At 36.5% G+C, this 25,162-nt stretch overlaps 1 protein-coding gene across 1 annotated transcript in view; it reads right to left on the bottom strand.

Annotated features, from left to right (window-relative positions):
- CNTNAP5 (contactin associated protein like 5) overlaps positions 1-25,162 on the bottom strand; it is an 880,169-nt gene that overhangs the window by 368,862 nt on the left and 486,145 nt on the right. Inside the window, exon 11 of the mRNA XM_027854715.1 lies at positions 10,821-10,927. Coding sequence (XP_027710516.1) covers positions 10,821-10,927 — 107 coding nt within the window. The remainder of the gene's footprint in view (positions 1-10,820; positions 10,928-25,162) is intronic.

The following is a 25,162-nucleotide window of genomic DNA, read 5'->3' as shown; positions in this document are numbered from 1 at the left end:
TTCAGCCAAATTTGCATACTTCTCAAGTAGAACTCATCAAGGATAAAGCCTAATAAATTATAACTAATATTATAGCAAATGATATTAACATTATAACTAGTATTGATAAGCCTGCTATAATACTTATACTGCTTTATTCTTGTTTACTTCTTTATATTTTTCAAGTGCTTTCATGTGTACTGTTTCATGTTGCACTCTCAAAAACACTGTGGGGTAGATGGAGCAGATATTATTATTTCCAATGGATACATTAGGAAAATGAGGTCCAAAGAAATAAAGTGATTTGTTCAACGGCATTGAAAAAATTCCTGGCAGGACTAGGATTAGAACCTAGGTCTCCTAAGTACTAGGTCACGATGATTTCTAATTTATTAAATCTAACTCTCTAGAAGTTATCCCTTGAATATCACTCATGAAGAGATTATAAATATACCTATTATTCTTTTCTGATAACATACATGTCATGAAGGCTTTGAAACATTCCTATTTCACTTAACATGGAGGCATCCCTAAGAGGGTTTGCTTTGGCAAAGCAAAGCAAAGCACGGGTTGGCAATGCTTAGGCATTCTCTTAAAATGGAGGCACTCTAGGTCCCCTACCATGTAAGTAGGTGTAGCCTCCTTTGATTCACTACAGAACTGGAACAAGTGATGTCTTTAAAACTGGTGAGACTGAGAGGTTGCTCTCTTTATGTTGCTTTTTTTTCTGGCAAGCCTTGTTTCTTGTTGCATGCAGAGGGGGAGCAGGTGCTATGAACTTAATAGGTGAGAGGGGAAGGATTTACTTCTCCTATTCTAACTCTTTTACTCTGGTTCTGAGAAATGAGCCTTGGGATGTCTGTTTCTGTTCTGTGTCATTTGCCCTTCTCAGTTTTAAGTGTCAGCAATGATCCCTGAAGTTGGAGACATGGCAACCTTGGAGTCAGGATTCGAGATGAGATGTTTCAGCAAGGCTCACTGGCAAAAAAACCCTAGGAAGCATACTTGCCTGGGACTCAAGACTGAAGGGGGAGGAGGGAGTTGGATTTCAATGTTGGGACTGCATGCTCTATAAGAACTGAACTAAGCTCTGAACCTAATACCTTTACCCTCCCCAGAGACTGAGATGGTACTGGGATAGGGGAATAATGCCTCCCAGGTGTTGGGATAGCATTTGTAATTATATTTTTTTGAAGAAAGTATTTCTTTGTAAAATGTAATCTGATTGTTAATGGCTAAATGGAACTGAGGTACTGGGATTCATGCCCTACACTTGAAGGAAGAACATCAGTAGGGCTGGAGCTTCTTATAGAGAGCCCAGATACCTCTCCCCCCAAATCTCTTTAAGGGTATCAGAGAACCTTAATGGGGTAGGTGACTTGACCTCTACCTGGAATAGTAATGACATTATGCAGGAAATAATTCAGGAGTGCTGGTTTTAATTTCTTTCAATCACAGAGTCAAAATTCCTGACCTTGAAAGAATGAAAACTGAGCAAGTCAAGGATGGTAATGGATTTTACCTTATGACCAGGTAAGATAACATACCTGGTGTCCTCATTCAGAACTGTGCTTGAAATAGAGCGGACAGGGTAGCACTAAGACAACTATACATCGATTTAATGATGAACTCCAAAGGGCCCCTGACCCATTTTCTGCTCTGAATGAAAACACCATTGTGTCTTAAGGAGTCTCACCTCACATGATTCTGAATAAAATACTAAAAGGGTTTCAAGGAGAGGCCTCCTGGGCTTTAATTACCGGCAACCACAATGCCCTGGTCATATTTTAACATTTTACCTCACTTTTAAGGTTACTTGAATAAATGATATGTGGCACGTGAAAATATTGAGTTCTGGTTAATCCTGCTTTGAGTGGTAATCTCTGAGACATAACTAAAGAACGAGTAGCGTTAGGCTTTTATAACAATTTCCTATGAGTCATCCCTTCAAATACCTATGCATAAAAATAGAGCTAGAAAGGACCTCAGAGATCATCTAGAACTACTCATTTTTAAAGATGAGGAAACTGAGGGCAAGGGAAATTAAATGTTTTGCCCAAGGTCACATAAGTAGCTTGTATCAAAGCCACACTGCCCCTAAATATACCACACTGACTCATTATTAAAAATAATAACAGTGCCCTCACGTAGCACACACCTATAATTCCTGCTTCTGTGGAGGCTAGAGGATCATTTCAGCTAAGGTATTCTGAGCTGCAGTTGAGCTAAAGCTAATCCAAGTATATTCATTAAATCTTGCATCCCCCGGAGAAATAGAGGGAGGCTTAGTGAATACAGGCTGGCACAGGTCTGAAACAAATCAGGTCAAAACTTCTGTGCCAATCAGAAATGAGATGGAGCCTTTCAGTGGCCATTTTTCTTTAAGCCTAAGTGGTACAAGGAGAGTCATTCTAAAAATAATAATTATTAATAATAATATTATCATTAACTTTGAGGATATTGCCTCTTTCGTTATGAAAGTTAATGTACTTTATCTCAGAGTCTGTCAAAGTATGTCTGATTTTATTTTTTTTATTTTGGAGAGGCTTGTGGCTAATATGGTAGACACAGATTATTTTTTTTTTGACCAGGAAAGCTGATGAATTCCAATATGTACAGGTTCAGAAAGAAAACCACAGATTCGGTAAAACACAGAAATATAGAAACTGAGAAGTTGGAAAGGACCTTAATTCAGGTCACCTAGTCGAAGATTTTTCTGAGGCAAAAGAAAAAAAAGCCTTCCAAAATATTCTTTACCAGTGGTAATCCACTCTACGCTTGAGCATCTCTAAAAATAGAAAACTTACTATATATCCCAAGGTAGCCTAGTCCACCTAAATATACTTCTTAGCACATTCATCTTCCTCTGCTCTCTCGGATCACGCAGAATAAGTCTAATAGTTAACAATTCTACTCTTCCTGCAGAAACAGCTAGGTGCCATAGTGGATAAAATCAGGAAGACCTGAGTTCAAATACAGTCTCAGACAATTATTAGGTGTGTGACCCTGGGAAAATCATTTAACCTTTGTCTGGCCCAGTTTCCTCATCTATAAAATGGGAATAATAATACCATCTATATCATAGTTATTGTGAGGATCAAATGAGATAATATTTTAAGACTCTCAACACAGTGCCTGGTGCTTAATAAAAACTTGTTCTCTTCTTCTCTTCCTAATCTTTCTCTTTCCCAAATCATCCTTGCTTCCATACAACACATCCTGATAGGGCTTGGTCTCCAATTCCCTGAATATTCTGGTAACATTCCTTTAGATCAGATATGGCTAATTGCTCCCACAACACTCTCTACCACAGAGGGAATCAGATAAAATGCAGTTGGGAAACATTTAACAAAACAAATAAAAATACAACAGAACAAAAACAATGTTAATATGTCGTATTTTTTTTAGTCAATATGCTTATGTATAGTTTACCAGCCCCATTTCTATTTGTTTTGACACCAGTATTTTAGATAAGTCCCAGTTTGCCAATGTCCTCCCTAAAAACATGTCCTTGAGAACCTGACCTAACTAGGACCTAGGCCAATAGAATTATCCTCTTCTTTGCTTTGCACACCCTACTGCTACTAATGCAACTTAAGAAGAAATTTATTCTTAGCTGCCATATCATAGTGGATTTATGCCTACCTGTTTATCCACTAAAAGTTCTAGGCTTTTTTCATATAAGTTGCAAGCTGAATTATATCTTTTCTATCCTATACTTACATATAGTTGATTTTTTTTAAAAAAAAGAATAGAATAAACAACAATAACAAATGGAACACAGGATTCAATTCATACATATTAAATTTCATTTTATTTAATTCGTCACCTAGATCCAGCCTGTCAAGATCTTTTTTTTTTTTCCTTTTTTGGATCTCAAGAATAGCAATAATGACAATTTAGTTAGACATCTCAGGTTTGTATCAGCTGCAAATTTGATAAGCACATCATTTATGCTTTTCTCCAAGTCACTGCTAAAGATGTTCAAATTAATGTGAAGACAGAGCTCTGAAGGATGTTACTAGAGGTTGCTCTCAAACTCTGTAACTAATTTTATGACTACTGTAATATAAACGGTTCATTTGTCAAATGCTTCACTGAAATACAACTATCTCATGTCTATGACATTGTCCTTTCCTTATCTACCTGTCTAGTAACCCAATGAAAGAAGAAAATGAGGTCATTTTGGCGTAACTGGCTCTTATGAACCATGCTGACTCATAGTGATCTTTACTTCCCTTTCTAATGAAAGCTCTAATAATAAGTCTTTCCAAATGTTTACAAACCATCTGTATAATAATCTGCTATGTAATTTTGCAGGCAACCACATCAAACTCATGAACTCATATCCCGTGAGATCCCTTTTTGAAAAGTGGAAGACTCCTTGTTTTTCTCTAGTCATGCAGTTGCCCCCATTCGCCATCATTCCTTCAAAGTAAGTCACGGCTAGGTTGAGCAATAACAAGTGTAAGAATTTATGTGTTTATTTTTTATATTTTGGGATTTAATTTCTCAAGGAAAGGTAGTTTGAAATCTGTTCCCTTATTGACTACCAAGATATATTTGATTTCAATTCCTTCCTGAAGATTTCATAAATTTCACTTCATTTTTTTTAAATCTTGAAATCAGAGAAAAAGAAAGTAAGCTGACTAGAATGCAGATGTTTCATTCTTACTGATTTTTTTTCTTTAAGCTATGTGATTTTAGATTAAGGATTTAATCTCATTATACCTCTGGACTCTAGATCATGTTCACTGGAACAAAAGTTGGTCAGGTTTCTTAATGTGGTCCTATGGTCCATCGTTGATGGCCCTAGTTTTGTAAGGAATTGTTCTGTGGGATCCTTTTGCCTTAGAGAATGAGATTACTTTCTTAAAAAAATAATGAGAATGTCACTCAATTTTATCACTATCTAAATAAATAAGTCTATATTACTTGCCTTTTCCAAGATAGTGTGGTATAATCAAAAGGGCATTGGATTTGAAATCAGAAGACTTGGGTTCAAGTCTCTGTTCTGACCATTTGTAACTTGGTACTTAGCCTATATTGGTCTTCTAGTCTTTGCATATAAAAATTTGGAATAATGCTGTTTTTATGTATAAGGAACAATGCCTATGCCTCAACATAGGCCACATCCGAAAAATGAAATCACCTGGAAATGATGAAAAATAACACTGATTATAAGCTGCACTGAGTTTTTTGCACAAGTCTGATTGAAGTTTGTTTGTCTGCTTGTTTTAAAGTGAGTCCTGTATTCAGAGTAATACAATAATCATACTTCCCACTTCACAGTTATTGTGAGAAAAGCTTGCTGTAAATTCCAAAGTTCTACATAATTATTATTAATGCCAAGTCATGCCTTAGCTTTCAAATATGCAAAATATGTCTTCGTATATTCAATCTTTTCTTCTGTGGTTTACAGAACATTTTTTATCAATGTGACATTCAGAGTTACTGAGGTATTGTATTTGATGGCAATTAGCCTTCTGTTGATTGAAGTACACACGAAATATTTGTTGTTTCTGCTCAGGATTCAAGACAAATATCACTAGGCCTCCAAAGCAAGTCAATATCAAGAATTAAATTATGTTAAGTTAATTATTATCTCACGATTTGGGACCCACTGTTGTTTCTAGGATACATGAAACAAAGCCAGCATTTATTATTTTGTTTCATACAAGCTGTCAACCCTATATAAGTATTTTAAATTTGACTCACTGAAATCTTACTTGATAGAAAAAGTTAAGTAGATGACAATGGCTAATCGAAAATTCCCTAAATGTCTTCAGTGGAAAGAAGTAGATCCAAGGTGAGTGGATGGCCCCCATTTCTCCTATCCCCTGATACAATCTCTCCATTCCTGTCTCGCTTGTCTCCAATGTCTCCCTCATACAATATTCCCCTTACTGCATTTACGCATTTGTTTTGTCTTACATGTTAAATGTCCTATCCCTGCCAATTATGTCTCAGTGAAATCTTAACCATCCTTCAAGGCCATGCTCCTAGCTAACCTTTTTCATAAGGGCTTGCTTGACTTGTCTAACTCACACGATTTGCTTCTTTCCCTTAGTGACAAAACCATTTATACTCTACATCACACAGGTCAGTGGCTGAGTACATGCTGGCTTGTACTGTTTTCTCTTGAATCAAATTGTGAGCTCCTCAAGGGCAAAGGGCTTTTTTCAACTATCATAGAACCTCATATAGTTCTGAGTGTATAGTCTCTATGCAATAAATACTTGTTGACTGATTGGCTTCAAAAATCTAGTTCACTTAATACTTAATCATTCAACTCAGCTCAATTCAATAAAAAAAAATGTATTAAGGACCTTCCTGCATGAAGACCTGAACTAGGCCCTAGGAAAACAAAAACAGAAACAAAATGGTCCTGATCCTAAGGAACTTGTATTCTACTCTGGGAATACTATATATACATAGAGTGATATGTACAAAATGCTTGCAAAATAAATACAAAGTAATTTTGCAATGGGAAAATAAAACACTGACAGGATCAGTCATTTTAAAAGGTTGAGGCAAGGCAGGATACTACTGCTGGCATAGGGGATAGCCTAAGCAAAAGTATGTAGGTTGGAAGTAAACTATCACATGTAGAAAAGGAGAAAACCAGTTCATATAGAATGTAGGTATACTTTGATATGTCTAAAAAGGTAAACTAACACCAAATTGTATTAGACTTCAAATAATAAAGGATGTTGCATATTGTCCTTAATGCTAAAGATGCCACAATATCTTCTGAAGCATAGGATAGATATGGTCAAACCTTGCTTAAGGAAGATTATTTAGGCATCTGCATGGAGGACAGATTAGAGAATGGAATTAGGCAAACCATGGGTCTAAGTACAAGCAACTAATACATTTTTCATTCAATATTATATCCCACCAATTAAGACTCTTTTATTTCCCCCCTCTTTCTTTGTCATCAATTTATTCACTTGTATTTTCTTTTCCCTTTCTTTTTCTCTCTCCTTGCTCTCCTTTCTCTTACTTTATGTGGGCCAGTGGACGTTGAACAAATTGAGAAACTCTGTTGTTAAAAATTGGGACCAAAGAGGTTGTTAAGTCCCCTTCAGTTGAAAAGAAAAACCAGTCATAAGTATCCACAAGGATAAAAACCTCCTAACATCAGCGTATTAACTTGCCTGAGTTAAGCAGCATGAACAAAGCTTTCGAAAAGTCTACTGGCTACCAGAAGCCGCCTAATCCTCTCCAACATCTCATTAGCTAGTAACCCTCTTTCCAGGTGAAAGTATTTCTGCCTACACCAAAGGCAGCACTGTTAGGACAGCACACATGCATTGTGCTATACTGTGATCGCTGGTGTGACAGTTAACTATAGTGTTTCATAGCCAGACAACTGATAGGGCTTCCAATCAATAGCCAGCTATTGACTGCCTGACAGGAGAAGCTCTATATCTGGCTGTGTATGATGGAAGGAAAGGATGAAAGCTGACATCCTCTTTCCCTACTGAAAAGTGATCTAAAAGGCTGTTAACATGTCAAAAGAGCTAGACTATGAAAGGAGATTAACGAGGGCAGACAACAAGGTGAAGACATCTGGGAAAAGGGCAGCTTGATCATCCTAAAAGGGAAATGAAATTGAGGTCAAGGAACTTCACACACATTTAGAGAAATATAAAAATGTTAATGAAACATTCATTAACACATACTTACTCTGACAAATTGGGTCAGTTGGGCACCTAAGCATTCATCAAATATTAGGTGTCCCGTATAGTGCTAGGCAAAGAGCAGGTATGCCATAAACAGCTATTGACTGATAGAGAATATTCAGAAGGATGAATCATTGTTCTGGAGTATATAATCTAATTAATTATTATTTTCTTTATCCGAAACACATTTTGAAGGTCACATTGAATATACCATAATCAAAACTGTTTCCTAAAGATCTTAGGCAGCATCCCAAATTTCAAAGCTTCTAAAATAACTTTTCACCAGACTCTTAATGCTGCCTCACATCATTTTTCATTCTGTATAAGGCCAGAAAAACAAACCTAATGCCACACACCTAGCATAAAGGCTTGCTGAGCTTGTGTGAATATCACCTTCATTAGCAGCTGTAGCATAGTGTGGGGGGAAAGAGCAGAATGTGAGCATGGGATCAAAGATACAGAGTAAGAATAGATCTCAGAGGCCATCTAACTCAATGCCCACATTTTGTATTTGAAGAAAGTGAGACCCATGGATGTGAAGTGTCTTGCCCAAGGTCATAGAATCAGCTAGTAGCAGAGATGGGATTCAGAACCAGATCATCTGACACAAAAACCCAGCATGTATTCCATTGTATCACACTACCACAGAGCACTTGGTTTCCAATCTCAGACCTGCTACTTGAACCAAGCAAGTTACTGAGCTTTTCTGAGCCTCAGTTTCCTCATCTGTAAAGTGAGAGGCCTGGCCTAAATGATTCCAATCATTTCTAGGTATGATACATGATTCAGAAGACTGATTCAGCTCATACCATGGAATAAAGTCCCTTATTTCTTTACCTCTATCTAAACGCTACCCATCTTCTATGGCTAACTTTGAGTTTAACCTCTTCCATGAAGCTTTCCTAACTACTCTGGAGGCCAGAGACCATGTCTTACAACTGACTTCTATATCCCACCTAGTACTCAACACAGGAATGGGCACACAGTAGAGACACATATTGCTTAGGTGATTATGCCTCAGAAAATCTGCTAACATGCCGCCTTTGATAAGATACTTTAACACGGCACCTTAAAAACAATGATTCAAGAAAAATGAGATGAGGGGAGCTGAAAAGGAGAAAGCAGGGAATATCTATGACTGGAAAGAGAGCCCCTGGTAGTTATGCAAAGCCTCAAAGCAATACAATACCTCAAATTTGTCTCTAGTTGTTGACCCAGGTGAATTATTGGATTTTTAGTACTGTTGCAGCCCACATTCTTAGGCACTGATAGATTTCCCAGAAGCACAAGGAGAGTTGAAAAAAAAAGTTTTTTGTTTTTTTTTAAGGTACTGTATTTACCTTTTCATCTCATCAGTCTTGATATTGTCCTTTTAAAAATCAGCACCTCACACCAGTTAATTCTCAATTTTACCACCTTGGGTGGGGATGACTGTTGTTAAGTTTAGGGGGAAAAAAACTACATTTTCAGCCTGATAGATGGATTAAAATGCAAGGAATCAAGCATTATCAGCCACAAGACTCTGAACAAAAGAGCTGGATTATTTCTAGGAAAGCAAATGGAACAGTTTTGAAGGGATGAGGATTTTTGAAATTTAGTAAACCATAAGCTTCAGCATTTGGCCATCCCATTCCCCTTCCCCACTGTAAAAGGAAAAGTAGTATTTGCACTTTGGGTATGTAGGCTAATCAATTCCCTGGAACCGTTCTGAATAAAATCACCTTAGTCTGGATAATTTTTAACTACCATTTCTGAGACTTTGCCTGATTTTTAGTTCAGGCTTTCTCAGGCTCTCTCTGGGCCTAAGAAATAATTGTGGAATGTTAGAGCAGAAAAACTTCAGAGAACATATCACTCAGCTCCTTAATTTTATAGAGGAGGAAGTTGTGAATTAGAAAAGGAAAGTGGATGATCCAAGGTCACAAAGCAAATTAGAGACAAAGCTTAGATAAGGACCCAGGTATAGTCATGTTTTCAGTCATTACACTACCAAGTCAAAGACTGTCTTGAAAAAGATCTAATTTGTTTTTTAAGCTAACATCATTTCTCTCCATTGTTGTGGAGTGTGACAAAAGCTCTAAGAAGAAAATACACCTTTCACCTCTGACACTATAGAAATAACCAGGTTCAAAGTAAGAAAGCAGTGTGTCTGTATGCCTTATGGATACAGCTCTGAGGACGTGAGAGAGGAAGTAAATGTAATCCAAGAAATAAGTCAGTGGCAAGGGATTTCCATCAAATGAAGGGTTTGGACTCCAAGGTCCCCTCCAGAGCTGATATTCTATGATTCCATAAGATTTAGCTGACAATGTGTTGGCTACTTATATTAATGAGGTAATGCTGAATATGAGTTTTCCAAACTATCTCACATTTACTATTAGGTCATTTCTCATCACGTATGTGCTGCAATTCCTCATAGGCGACATGGTATTGAAAGCAATACACTAGGGTAGTGTCAAGTCCTCTAAGTGTTAGTGGGATATTTTATACTGTTCCCCAAAAGAAAAGGAATGATTATTCTACTTTATTATGCCTAGCCTCAAACTAAAACAGAGTAACCTCCTATTTCCTTTCCATTTCCCATGGGCACCTAGCACAACCCCTGAAAGTTATTCAGAGTGTTGCTGATTGAGGATACAGGATACACATTCACTGCTATATCTTCTCTCTCTGGCAACTGTACAAATCATACATAGCTTTTAGCACATAACATAAATCTCATCTCTTGGTATTTGTATTTATAATCTTAATCTAATCCAGTGCCTGATAGCAGGTGCTTAATTAATGAATGCTGATTCATTCTTTCTGGCTAATATCTTCTTTGAACTTCCATTACACTAAAAGCTAATACAGTACCATATAATTTAGCACTTAATTAAACTCTTAGTTGTTTGTTCACAATAATTTTGTCTCCCCAATTTTAGTGTGGGTTATCAAAGGGTAAAGACTACATTATATACTGAAAAAAATATTCTTATCCCAATTTGCTACGGTAGTATTTCTGGGTACATACTAGGCACTTAATTCACTATCTGTGATTGAAACCATGATTCACTGAAGAATACTAATAAGTGTGTATTAAAGGTTTCTTCCATCATGCCCTCCTTTAAAATTCACAAAAGTCTGTTCTGAATATCTTTCAGGCCTACTTACAGTTATGGCATGTGGCTCCAGTATAACCTGTGTCACTGCAGTTACAGTAAAAGGTGGCCCAGGACTGAGTACACATTCCTCCATGTTCACAGTAGTTTGGCAAACATCTAATCAAAGATAAAATACAAACACACAAAGCAGCGCAATTAATTTTATAGGATATGAGTTGATATGCAATACATGTCAAGGGAAAAGTAAATCTTCAGGGAATAGCTTACCCACACAAGCCCATCTGTCACTCAGTAAACCCAAGAGAAGACCCAAGTTAGTTCAGTATCATAGAACCCCACACAAACAGTGGGTAGACTTCATGGGGAGCTACTCTTGATTCTCATCTCTGATTTAGCTAGAAGATGAATACAATCAAATTTAATATGAGGTGATCAAGCAAATGCAGGTGTGAGTGTTCACAGCTGAAGACATTCCGTAGAATTTGGATCATTTTTTGTTACTTCTGGAGGGCCAAGGGAAATGACAGATGACTCAGTTAATTTCCACCCCTACCTCCAATTTTTGAGGTATATCCAAAAGATCATTTTAAATGAACACAGAAAAAAAAATGAAAGAAAAGAAATAAACAATAAAAAACTCAAGAGGTATGAACTCATTTAAATCATGCCTATCATGAAAATTTTGGAAAAGTCACAAAATCTTCTAAGCCAGACAGATGTCAGAGGGTAAGCAACAGTAGGGGAGAGCTAAAGGGTGCACTGTGATCTTCACTGTGTGTATGGCAAGTAGAATTAACAACAAGAATTATCCCCTAAGAGTCCTGTGTATTTATGTACGAAACATTTCGGCAATGATTATTTTAAAAACTGAAACAAATATCCCTGCATGTGTTCAGATGTATTATTAGAAGGTTTCTGCTCAGCGCAGAAAATATATAGTTGTGCTGAGTGAGCTATTGTTCTAGAATGAATATATCCCCAGCTATGTGGTGCCAAATAAATGTCCAGAAAAGAAATAAAAGTCGACTAAGTTTATAGGATGGGATAAGACTTAGAGTGGGAAGGGACTCTAAAGGGTATGTAATGCAATCCCCTCTTATTACAGAACTAAAAGCTAAGCATTAGAAAGGTTAAGTGACTGGCCCAAGATTACACAGGTAGTAATTAGCTGGGCAAAGATATTAACCCAGATCCTTTGACTTCAAATGCATTGTTATTTGCATTGTACCAGGCTCTCTATTGTGCAATTACAGCTATACCAACACTCTCTTTATGTCCCTAATTCCCTTTCTTTGTCTCTCTCACACTCTCTTTCCAATTGTGTTAGTTGAACAAAGTTCACTTGGTTCCACTGAGGTCATTTATACCTGCCTACTTAGACAGTTTGATCAATTCAGCCAGTCTCTCCTGTGGCCTCTCCTGTCCAATTTTCTTCTTTTTGTTTCCTGTTTCATGTTCTTTAGGGCATTTGGGAGTTTCTGCCTGGGTGCAATTACATGTTCCAGATCCCTGAGGTTGCTATCATATCAGTGCCTCAACTTGAAGATATATTAAACATGTGAATATATGAATGAAATTATATTTTGATATGTATAAAAATCCAATTAAAATATTGATCCAATTTGCTTTTCCTCCTTTTTTTTTCCAAAGGAAAACAAAAAGAAAGAGGGATAGACCACTTGTTTTGCAAAATAATAATTGGCCTGATTGTGGTCCTCATGCATATAAGTCAATGTAATGTGGCTGTCTAAATTTTCCTAAAATGTTGAGAATTTAAAAAAATTATTTTTAACATTCTTTTCTTTGCAAATTTTGAGTCCTAACTTCTTTCCATTCCTCCTACCCCTACCCCACCCATTGAAAAGATAAGCAATATAATATCAATTAAACATATGAAATAATTAAAAACATATTTCCAAACTAGCTATATCACAAAAAAAATAATAAAGGAAATAAAGCAAGAAAGTTATGCTTCAATTTGTACTCAGAGTTCATCAGTTCTCTCTCTGGAAGTGGATAGTATTTTCTTTATCACGAGTCCTTTGGAATTGTCTTGCATCATTGTATTGATCAGAGTAGCCAAGTCTTTCACAGTTGATCATCATTACAATATTGCTATTACTATGTGCAATGATCTCCCAGTTTTTCTCATTTCACTTTACATAAATTTCATGGGAGTCTTCCCATTTGTTTTTGTCTTTTTTTTTTTTTTTAGAAAACCACCCCCTTGTCATTTTATATAGTACAACGGTAGTACATCACAAGCATATGCCATAACTTATTCACTTAGTCCTAAATTGATAAGTAACCCTTCAACTTCCAATTCTTTACCACCACAAAAAGAGCTGCTATAAATATTTCTGTACATATAGCTCCATTTTGGGGGCACAGACCTAGAAATGGTATTGCTGGGTCAAAGGGTATGCACATTTTTATTATCTTGGGCATAGTTCCAAATTGTTTTCCAGGGTGTTTGAACTAGTTCACAACTCCACCAACAGTTTATTAATATACCTATTTTTCCTCAACACTTCCAGCATTTGTTATTTCTGATAGGTACGAGCTAGTAACCTAGAGTTGTTTGTTGTCTCCGCCACTCCAAAATTTGATTTGAGCTGGCATTTTAAATTTGTTTGGGGGAGGGGAATGTAGGGAGAATTTAGCTAGATTGCTACCTATACTCTGCCATCTTGACTCTGTATTGTCTAATAGGTAGTATTGAGAAATTTAATTAGTAATTGTGTATTTTATCTATAGAAGACTTTTATTTTATAAACATTTCAAGTTAAAAAAAATAATATTACCTACTCTATGTAAGACACTGTGTTAGCTGTTAGGAATACAAAGAAAACAGGCACAACAGCAAAAAGGCCTTCCCTCAAGGATATTACAATTTTACTTGAGAAGGGAAATGAAACCTGTGTATAGATAAGTAAGTACAAAGGATATACAAATGAAAAATAATACAAAGCAATTTCAATAGGCAGATTGCATTAACACCTTATTGACAGCATTGCTATCCACATTTTACAAATGGAGAATCAACGACAAGCATATGAATAGATAGTGAGATGTTTCCTTCCTGCCATCCCTTTCTACCTTTTTTCCTATCTTAGCATCAAAGATTTAGAGGCAGAGGGGTCCTCAAAGATCATCTGTCCCAACCAATATCCTTATTTCTTACCTGTACGTGAGAAAAGTGAAGCCTAGAAAGGAAAAAAAAATACTTTGCTCATGATAATATGAGCAATTACTGGCAGAAACTTCATTTGAACCCAGGTCATCTGACTTCAAATTCAACATACTTTATTCTATGCCATGATGCCTCTCTCTTTTTTTTTGTTTGTTTGTTTGTTTTCAATTGCTGCTAAACATTTACTGTGTACTTGGAATTTTTCAGAGATACTGAAGCATGGATTTTTTTAAATATAGCACTAATAGTCCCTGACCTGAGGGAGTTTAAAACATGCTACAGGAGAGTAGATAAATGTGTATTTTAAGACACAAGTTAAAGACAGAAGAGTGAACATTACACACAAGTGCCTTTGAGCATAAAGGGAAAAAAAGGCCAAGGAGTGTGCTTAAGCAAAGAAGGCATCTTTGGAGGAGATAACTGCTAGTCTCAATACAAATCTCTATCAAATAATCATTTATTAGGTACATACTAAGTGCAAGACAAGAGGCAACTTGGCATAATGGATAAAGGGCCAGGTTTTGAGATAGTGTACTAGCTATTTGGGGAAGACCTGGACTAGCTGACTTGTAAGCATGCATCAGCTTTTAAGACCTATTTCTTCCTAGCTTGAGAAGTGAAGCTATTGCAGGATTGGTACTGGAGGATGGGGTTTTCTGCTACATAAAATTTCTCTGGAGAGATGCAAGGAGTTGGGGGAACCAAGATGGAAGGAGAAGAAGGCAGATGTAGGCATAACCCTAAAACCAGCACTCTCTTAGTTCAGATTCAACGTTGGAATAAAATGAGGCACCTGTGAGTCACTGAACATTTAAGAAAGGAGGAGGTTTTCTTTCTTACACATAACAAAGATATGCAACAAGAACATAAAATTAGCAACTCTTAGCTTCTCTAGATGCAGCTCTTCTCATCCGGAAACATATTTAGGCAGTCAGTCATCAAGATACAGTGACTTACATGATATTGGGCCCCCACCAAGTCTGAAAGACTCAGAGCCTTTGTTTTTTTTTTTCCTTTTCTTTTTTTATTGGCCATAGGCAAGGAAGCTAGATCTGACAAGTTGGGACCAATCAGGTTTTGTGAGGAGAGGAGAGATAATATGATTTCTTGTTTGGTGAAAGCAATTACATGTTCCTACGCCCAGCACAGCATGGTATCACTACTCAAATTTTCAAATTGATACTGGACCCACTTTCCAACCTCTGCTACTCTGTTTCAATCTTTTTTTGTTGTTGTTTTTAAGCATATGCCTCTGATGGATGCTCATATATCCCATAAACAACTGTATACAGTGGAAGGCATCAGCAAAATTCCTCCATTGGTCTTAACTCCAAAGATTTTTCAGTTCTGTGCTCTCCAGGCTCTTGACCACTTGGTCTGACCCATGGAACTAGTGTAGATGAAGATCCTCTTTCAACCATTCCTCAAAGGTCTTTCACATATCAGTTGTACAGCCTGGATCTCAGCCAACTAGATGAAATTGCCAGTATTCCTATTTCCAAAAGCATCTCCTGTTACCAGATTAGTGGCAACAGAAGTCCATTTTTGCATGCCTTCCAGTAGCAGATGGAACTATTGATAACCAGAAAGAATGACCTCCCTCATAAGCCAGGTCCTTATAAGCTGGAGCCCCTTAGGCCAGTGGAAGAGGTAGGAAGTCTGAACTGGAGGCCTCAGTCCCTGGCATAGTCACTACCTGTTTATGAAGCACTAATACCAGAGGGACCCTGGAAAGCATAGTTTCTAATGTCCAATTTCCATTTAGCAATCACAGCCTCCTTGCATTGTCTAGCCAATAATAAGGAACACTGAACAAAGGGTGATTATATGATTCAGTGTCATCTGTTCGGTAAGAGGTGAACAACTATAAAAGTATTATAATGAGTGGACGCTCTGGACAGCCTGGAGATCTAGATACCCAATAGTGGCTTATTCTTGGTGTCTGCCAAAGAATTCATCCAGCCTGATCTTTATGGACAGAGTCCAAAAACATGGCCTTTACATGGCTGTAAGGGCCCAAGGGGAGAGACTCCTGGAAAACCCACTTTACATCTTCCAAAGCTCTAGCCTGTTCTGGGCCCCACTTGAAAGATAATGACTTGTCAGTGTCTCAGTAAATGGAGGTCATCAGAATACCCATGTGAGGGTTGTAGGTTTTCCAATATCTAAAGAGTCCAGTAGGTTTCTGGGTTTCCTCCTTAGATTGTGGGAAATAAAGTGTCAGTAGCTTATTCTGGTCTGTACCTGTAATTGTCTGTGCTCTCCTCTCCCACTGTATTTCCCAAAACTGAGTGTTCCTGATCAGCAATTTTCATAGAATTGATTTCCCACTTCTTATCTCTCACATATGCCACCATCTGATCTAGGGCCTCTGCTGCCATGGCCTCATCTGGTCCAGTAAACATTAGTACATCAACATAGTGGCATATACCAACGCACTCCAGAAAGGAAGACTTTTTCAGTTCTCTGGCCACCAAAATGGGGCAGTACAAAGGAGAGTTCAAGTAGTCCTGAAGAAGGATGATGAGATTATATCGGACTCTTTCCCAAGTGAAAGCAAACTGTTCCTGATGATTTTCAGCCACAGAAATAGAGGGAGAAGTACTGGCAAAGTTGATAGCCCCATATCATTTATCCTGGGCCTCAGCTCCTGGTCTACACCATAGACAAGGTCAGGAATAGCTGAAGAGACAGACATGATGACTTTTTTCAGCTCCCTGTAGTAACTGTAAACTGCTAGGTACCATCCTCACAAGTAACACAAGGTTATTGCAAGGGGATCTGGCATAAGAAAGTACTCCAGCTTACTTCATGTCCATCACTAAAGAAGAGATATCTTTTACCCCCCTAGGGACTTGATATTGTAGAGTGTTAACCACATGAGATGGGTTGAATAACTGTAAGGGTTTCCATTTGGCCCTACTCACAGTAATAACATGTCTAGAGGCTGCTAAAAGGGTACACACACCTAGTGGGCCCATAGCACTCCTTCCTTCTGTGGACTGCCCTCTGTGGCCTCCCCTGAATGATCCAAATGAAGTAGGGGCTTTAAAGGGTAGTTCAGACTTAGGTGGGATTGAAGGCCTCCTTATACCCTGGTGCTTAATTTCCCCATACAGTTTAACAAGCATCCCTGCAGGCTGACCACCAATTACTTTCTTATCAACCCCAAGTTTCAGGAGCTACTCCCAAAGCTCCCTCCTTGCTATAGTGGCATTCCCCTCTGCCCACCTAACAGGACAGCAGTGGGTTCTGTGACTTCTCCCCCTATTCTCAGAGTGACTACTTGCACTATTAGCAGTATTTGCCCAAGCCAATATTGTCTCAACATCATGTTCAAATTTCAGGAATTGATCTAGCAACACTCTTATGATTGCAGGGTGGGGGAAACACATAACTAAATTCTAAAACCATTCTCTTGGGGAATCCACTCAGAAGGTGGGATCTAATTGTCCCAGGGACATTCTGAACAGGGCTAGCCTTCCATTGTGTAAGGAGAGGTGTGTATGAATAAATCCAATCAATCAAACCCATTTCTTCTAGAAACTTCACCTACTCCCTTGGATATTTAGAGGGTTTGTCATTCTTGAGAAAAAAAAAGGGAGGGGGGAGAACCTGGAACTCAAGAGATCAAGTCCTAAAACAGCACAGCACCTGAGGATACAATCTGATGTCCTCAGGGAGAATCAGCTTTACTTACTCATTGAAGTGCAGAGGAGGGCAGTGTGAGTTACAGGGCTATTTAGGAAAACTGACCTCCAAAGGGATATCTGCTAGGCAATAGCAGGAAGACAAAAGATCAAATCCTGCTTGTAACATACTGGACATGAGGCCCTGGCAAGTGCCTCTAACCTCTAAGTTCCCCAGGAACTAATTCCCCAGGAACGACTATGGATTACAGGTGAGTTGCAAGTCGTCATTGAAGGATGGAGTTCAACATATTGATGAATCTCTAGTCCAGGCAAAAAAAAAAAAGTTCCAGACATTGTTCTAAGAAAAAGAAAAAAAATTATCTCAAAGAGCTTAACAATTAAATGAGACATCCGTTGGCAGAGAGGAGAAAAAAGGCTATATCACTAATGGAGTGCCTACTGGCACACAGACAGCTTAAATCCTAAATGTCATAGAGAAAGTTAATCAGAAGTCAAATGTATGCTTTTTTGTTCTAACCAATACTTCTTAAAAATATTTTACTAGATCTGAGAGGTCATCTATGCAGGGAACAACATGAAAGGAAAGTTCCTCTAATGAAAATCAGCAAGTATTCTACAACTTGTCATCTGTCAAAATGTTATAGGAGCGTTCAGCAGGTAAGTATATGACCAGGGTTTCCCAGACAGGACATATCCAAAGCAAGACTTGAACACAGGACTGGCTGACCCCATTAAACCACTTTATTCAACCAAAATATACACCAGTATATTCATAATTAGAAGGATATGCAAATTACTCTTGAGCAAGAGTGAGGGTAAAGAAATGTTGAAACAGCTTAAATCACACTGAAAAAACTTTCCATCAATCTCTATGTAAGTCCTTTGATGCAGGTCTTAATATACTAACAGCAACACTAAAAATAGAAGCAGGATAATTTCTTTGTCTATGTTTGCTGTGAAAATCAATGTTTTTGTCATTATTACTTTTTTTAATAGCATTTGGAAAGAAGAACTTCTAATATATCCAACTTGTGGGTCCCTGCTCTAAATGCTTAGTTCATTTTGGTTCAGAGTATATCGTTATTATTAAAATTCATCTGTGCTGCAGTCACCCAGAATAAAAAATGCATAACCCTAATTTGTTTGTTCAAAGAAGGTAATTTTATAATTATTAATTTAATATTCTTTACTCAGTCCATTTTAACTGGAGTTCTTCTCCCCACTCCACCCCCTTGGCATAGCTGAAGACTATGAACTAGCATGAAGGCAGAAAAAGAAGAGAATGCATAGTTACTTGAATGAAAAGAATAAATTGAGTGACAGGAGGTATCTATTTGGGGCATAATGTCCTTAATTCATGTTTTCTAGGTCAGCCTGTTACAACTAAACTATACTATAGATATGTAAAACAACTGAATTCTTTGTTGCATACTATTTTATCCTTTGAAACCTCAAAGCCTTAGCTTAGGGGTGGGGAACCTGCAGCCTTGAGGCCACATGTGGCCCTCTAGGTCCTCAACTATGGCCCTCTGACTAAATCCAAACCTCACAGAACAAATCCCCTTAGTAAAAGGATTTGTTCTGTGAAGTTTAGATTCAGTCAAAGAGCATGTGGCCTCAAGGTTGCAGGATCCCCACCCCTGCCTTAACTCTTTGTATGTCAGAGAATGAGGTCAAGAGGCAATGCAATATAATCATGAATTACAAATTCACTTATTAATTGCTACTATGTACTGAGAATAGTGCCAGGTTCTGGAGTTAGAGAAATGAGGTAGCCTGGGATAACAAAAATAAAACACCAGGAAGACTAGTCAATTTCATCACAGATTGAAGAGGCTCAAGAAATTGAAAGTCCAAGACAATGGTCAGTCATAGTTATAGATATAAAGCTTGGCAATTCTTATTACTTTTGTGTCAAATCCTTGTCTTCTAAAGGAAAGAAAAGGAAAGGAGGATAAAAGAAGAGGAGGCAAGGGGACAGAAGAGGGGGAAAAAAAGAATCTTGAATTTTTACTGTTACTCTGGCAGCAGCAATCACTATTCCATGGCAGCAATGTGATCTTGTAACTGTGGTTCATAATAGACAATTATCCATTGAGGGGAAAAAAGGAGGGAAGAGAATAACCATTTACATAGTACCTACTCTGTGCCAGGCACTGGGTGAAATGATTCTAAAATTATTATCTCATTTGATCCTCACAACAACCCTGTGAGGTAGGTGCTATCATTAGCCCCATTTTAGGTTTGAGAAAACTAAGGCAATCAGGGATTAAATGACTTGACCAGGGTACATAGCTAGGAAGTATGTACTTAATTTGAACTCAAATCATCCTGATTCTAGGCCCAATTTTCTATCCATTCCACCACCAGCTGCCTTCATTACCCAAACTAACTTGGATGGGTGTTTATAGCATTAGGCCCAGCTGACTGTTTGGTGTATATGAAATTCCAGGACTTACCCCAATATTGAATTACAGAAGGTGTCACCTAAAATGTATGTTACAATAACAGTAATATTGGTAAAGATCATGATAATGGTTATATTTAAATGATGCTTCACCTTTTATATAGCGCTTTACTAAACATTCTTCATAATTCTAAACATATCTTCACCATAGTCCCCTGAATAGATAGCATAAGGATTGTTATCTCTTATATTGACTGTCTATATATGTTATATTGTATTAAATTAAATTAAATTAACCATATATATTTTGTATTTCTGTGCCACTCCCTTCCCTAAGTAGAACATGTGCTTTTACACAGTGTATATATATATGTGTGTATGTGTGTGTGTGTGTGTGTGTGTGTGTGTGCGTGTGTGTGTATACATGTAACACATGTTTTTACCCAGTATATACCCATTACAGTGCCTGACACAGAGTAAGCACTTAGTAAGTGCTTCTTGAATTGAATCAATTTCCCCACACACATACTTTTTTTTTTAGTAGATGAAGGAACAGAGGCTCAGAGACATGCCCATGTTCACACAGCTAAGAAGAGTCAGTTAGGATTCAAAAAGTCTTCTGACTCAAATAGCAATGTCTGTTGTGCAATACCATGTTGTGTCTCCAAATTATAGGACTTAATAACTTTAACTGAATTTTCTTAGATTATAAACTATTAGGCTAGTGATTGAGATGAGTAGAAAGAAATCAAAGAAATGAGCCCTGTCCTCAAGAAGGTTATTGATTAGTTTGGAAAATAAGAAAATAAGAGCAATGAATTAGTGATGAAGGAGTGTTGTAGAGGAGTAAGTGGAAAAGAGGCATCTACTTGGGACTAGGCTAATTAAGGAACACCATTGAAAAGGTCTTTTATTTAGGCCTCAAAAGATATTATGTTAAAAAGGGGAAAAAAAGATGAAGAACAGACATTCAAATATAGTGGGGAGAGTAATAATTGGAACAATGTCCCAAAAAATATTAAGAAAACATTAAGGAATGATCTAGGGATAAAGTGACAGGAATCCTTTGATTTGTGGAAGATTATTATATATGGGTAATGGAATATTAGGTTGGAATAGATACTTTAACTTGTGGCAAAGATATCTATCTGAAAGGCTCCAGCCAAAGCCAGTATCACCACTACCCCACCACCCAGAAAATGTATATCTATGATTCTATGGTGCTATGATTTTATAAATTAGGAATGCAACTTTTTTTAAAAAGTAGCTAGAAAAGCAATTTTAAAAAACCACACAAAACAGATATTTTAAAAATCAAAGAAGAGATAAATAATATTTTAAAATGTTATTCAAACTAGGAACCAGTTTTTAGAAAAAAAGGCTAACCAAAGAAACTAACAAATTTGATTAAAAAAAAGAGAGAGGATATCCAATTTAAAAATTAAAAAAGGAAAATTCACAACATTATGAAGAAGAAATTAAGGAAATTGTTATAAATTATTTTTCCTAAATATATCCAATCAAAATTGAAAATTTAAATGGAAAAGATATGCATGTACCACAAATAAATTACCAAGAGTAACAGAATAAGAAAAAAAAAAGAGAATTTCAATGATCTTGTCTCTGAAACATAAATTTAACAATTAATTCATTAATAATCCCAAAAGGGGAAAGGGAGAATACAAACAGGCACATTTAGAGTTATACCTAAAAAGTCAATAAACTGCACACACCCTTTGAAATGTAATACCATTACTAGGTATTTATGCTAAAGGATTCAAAGATATAAAGTGCCCATGAAGGAATGGTGGAGAGAGGAAGGAAAGAATGAAGGAAGAAAGGAAGGAAGGAGGGAAGGAAGGAAAACAGGAAGGAAGGAAGGAGGAAGGAAGAAAATTATTAAATATTAAAAAGAGAAAAAATCATTTTCAAAAGAGTTGACAAGTAAAAGAGGGGATTCTATTACTCTCCAGTCAAATCTGATGTAAGCTTAAAAAAACTCAAACTATATAAAAAGTTCTCATTCCAATATACAATCTTCTTTTTTCTTTTATAGTGAAGTGTCTATTGTTCATTGTTAAATTCAAAACTTAATAAAATAGGAAAGAATACTTACTTTTTAACCAAAATATTTTTAAACACTTGAATAAGGCATAATAAATAATTTTGTCCACTCCTTAAGATTACATACAACTTGATAATATCCAATAATGTCAGTCTTTCATTATGACCTTCTATTAATCCAATAACTTTAAAAGTCACTTGTAAAAATTAAATTAAACATATACTTTGTCTATGAAATTGTACACAATAGTAAAGTGCCTATGCCTGTATACCTTTACTTATATTTTTCAATGCAATGTTTAGACACATGAATACAACAACAATACAATTTTTTTAATTGTATTAAGGTACAGAGAAAGTCAAATGTAAAAAAAAAATTGTCAACAATGATAGGCATTTCTTCCTGAAAAACTCTTACTTGTAATATTAAACATTGAGAATATCCTTAATCATTGTTAAACTTCTCCTTCATCTATTTTCCCAACACAGTGAAATGGATAACATGTATGTAGTCTGGACATAAAAATACCTTACTATTCAGATAGTGTTTTAGATAAAGGGATCTGAGGGAATTTACATTGAATGATATCGCACACACACATCCCCATTTCTATATGTTTTTTTAAGGTGAAAGAATAAAATATTTTAATCATATCCAAAATGCAAAGTGAATAATCTGTCATTTAATGATGCCCAAACTTTCAAAATCATCTAGGTTTTGATCCTTTTGCCCACAACTCATATTTTGTTGCTTTAATTAGCAGCCCATTGCAATTATCTTGCCTTAGTAAGATAACCATTCTAAAAGCTTTTGAAACCTATTTCTATGCATCTCCATTTTAACAATTATCATAATCCCATTTTAACCCTCATAGTTCTCTGTTCATTATATTTTCAGTTTGTTGTAATTATGTTAGGGGTAGACATTAAGGAATTAAAATGTTCAAGAGAAGAGCACTAGAAGTCAGTTCCCTGAATTTTACCACAAGTTCACAGTGGGGTAACAATTTTGAATTTTTTTAAAGAAATATTCACTGTGTCTACATCACAAGAGGCTCATGGATTTCAGTAGGATATAGAAAAGTGGACAATTGAGTTTACTGCTATGTAAATGATCAACTATTCCCCACTGATTAATATAAGCCTCATCCTAAAATGTTATGAGTCAAATGAAAGGACTTTTTTTTTTTATTTTACCACTGCTCAGGTAATGTGATAAAGGCTCCAGAGCAGAACTGATTCAACTTTATTCTTATCCCACTATCTTACAACCTGGGACTAGTGAAGTATGTTCAGACCACACCAAAGGCCAAACAAAAGTTTTATAAGAAAGTAAGTGAAGCCAAAGTTAAAGGGAAAGTAAATGGAGATTATAAGTACGTATTTTAGATAAATGAAAATTAAACCAAGATCATGGAACTAAAATCATAAAGTATTCTTAGAGGATACTTCACTGAAAGACTCAAACATTCAGAAAGATAAGGATATTCAAAGGAAAAATCATCCATCCTTGTACCTGGAATCAAACAGTATGTTGAATCCATTTAAGGGAATAAGAGATGAAAACACCTCTAATCAATCCAGTTGTCTTCATGGCCCAGCACTGAATGATGATCCAAGCAAAAGGAAACCACACATTTTGCTGATGGACATTGATTTGAATGAGAGCTGAAACCAAGTGGTGGCCTTGGTTTGGCAGTTAGACTTCCTTGTGGCAACTGAACAGCTATCTGTTTTTGATTTTATTTTTCTTTCCCCAACATTGCTCTGTTTATTGCTAGAGCCTATTCTATTGGATTTCATTGGAATCTCCATAGATTGTGTAGTAGTAGATAGTTTTCAACATAGTATCAGGAAGATTCAGTTGTATTGTGACACTAAGAAAGTCACTTAGCTTCTCTGAATTTTGTTGGTGCTGTTGCTGCTGTGACTGCTGTTTTGTTGCTGTTTTGTTTGTTTTCATCTCTATAATGGAGATCATGAGATCTCTTGCACTTTCTTCTTTGGGTTGTAAGGATCAAATGAGGTTGTTTCTACAAAAATTTCAAAAATGTAAAGCCTTTCAGAAATGTCAGTTACCATTATCTACAGGCAGGAAAACACAAGGAGCTGGTAGCATTCTGGTCTTGGATCTTAGGATGAAAGATGCAAGCCTTATTAGATTAATAGAATGATTCAGCAGAATATTCACTCCATTAGGACAGGAACCACTTTTTTTTTCCTTTGTCTTTTTGTCTCCAGCAGTTAGCACGATGCTTCACAAATAGTAGGGGCTCAATGCTACTTGAATATAAATGAAATTGGAAATTCTGTCATGTAATACCTATCAAGATAAGTTTATAAAGGTAGAAATTATGTTATTTCAGGATCCAAAATGGGCTGTCAAGGAAAACTGTGAACTTTCTTGGGATAGAAATTGTAACTCTTTAAGGTCAATATTACACAAAACAACTGTCATCCAATATCTGTTGGCATATCTGCCATACCTAGAATATCTGAAGCAAATGAATTATAGGGGTCTCAAACAGTCTAACATTTGCTGAAATCCTTTTGTTTTCATCCCAATGGACACCTATTCCTAGATAGAGTTCAGGTAAAGTTTTTTGTAAATTAGGCATGACTTAAGGTTCAGGGAATCAGGTTTATATCACCAATAGTAATAATAATAAAGTTTGGCATTTAGCACTATAAGGTAAAACAAAAATATTTCTCTTGTATTAAATATTCCAGAATCTAATTCATTCAGAATTTATAATACTATGACTTTGTTGGCAGGAATGAAGATTTGACTAGAATAGATACTATCTCCTACAATGGAAGGCTATAAGGGGTGGTTGTTGGGGGGGTGAGGTTGGGGGCTGGATGTATATATTTATGAAGGGCAGTAGGGAATAATGAAAAGAGCCCTGAATTGACAGTCAAAAACCTAGGTTCAAATCTTTATTCTGTCACTTTGTAGTTCTGTCTCTAGCCATTTAACTTCTGTTTTCCTTTATTTATCAAATTCATACTAGGAAAACATACTTCAGAGTGTAAAAGTTGCATGTTTATGTGTCCAAAATATAAGAGGATTA

Source organism: Vombatus ursinus, unplaced genomic scaffold (assembly GCF_900497805.2).
Source record: "Vombatus ursinus unplaced genomic scaffold, bare-nosed wombat genome assembly UNPS02010548.1, whole genome shotgun sequence".
Taxonomy (NCBI): domain Eukaryota; kingdom Metazoa; phylum Chordata; class Mammalia; order Diprotodontia; family Vombatidae; genus Vombatus; species Vombatus ursinus.
This window is presented reverse-complemented; position numbering and strand designations above follow the sequence as displayed.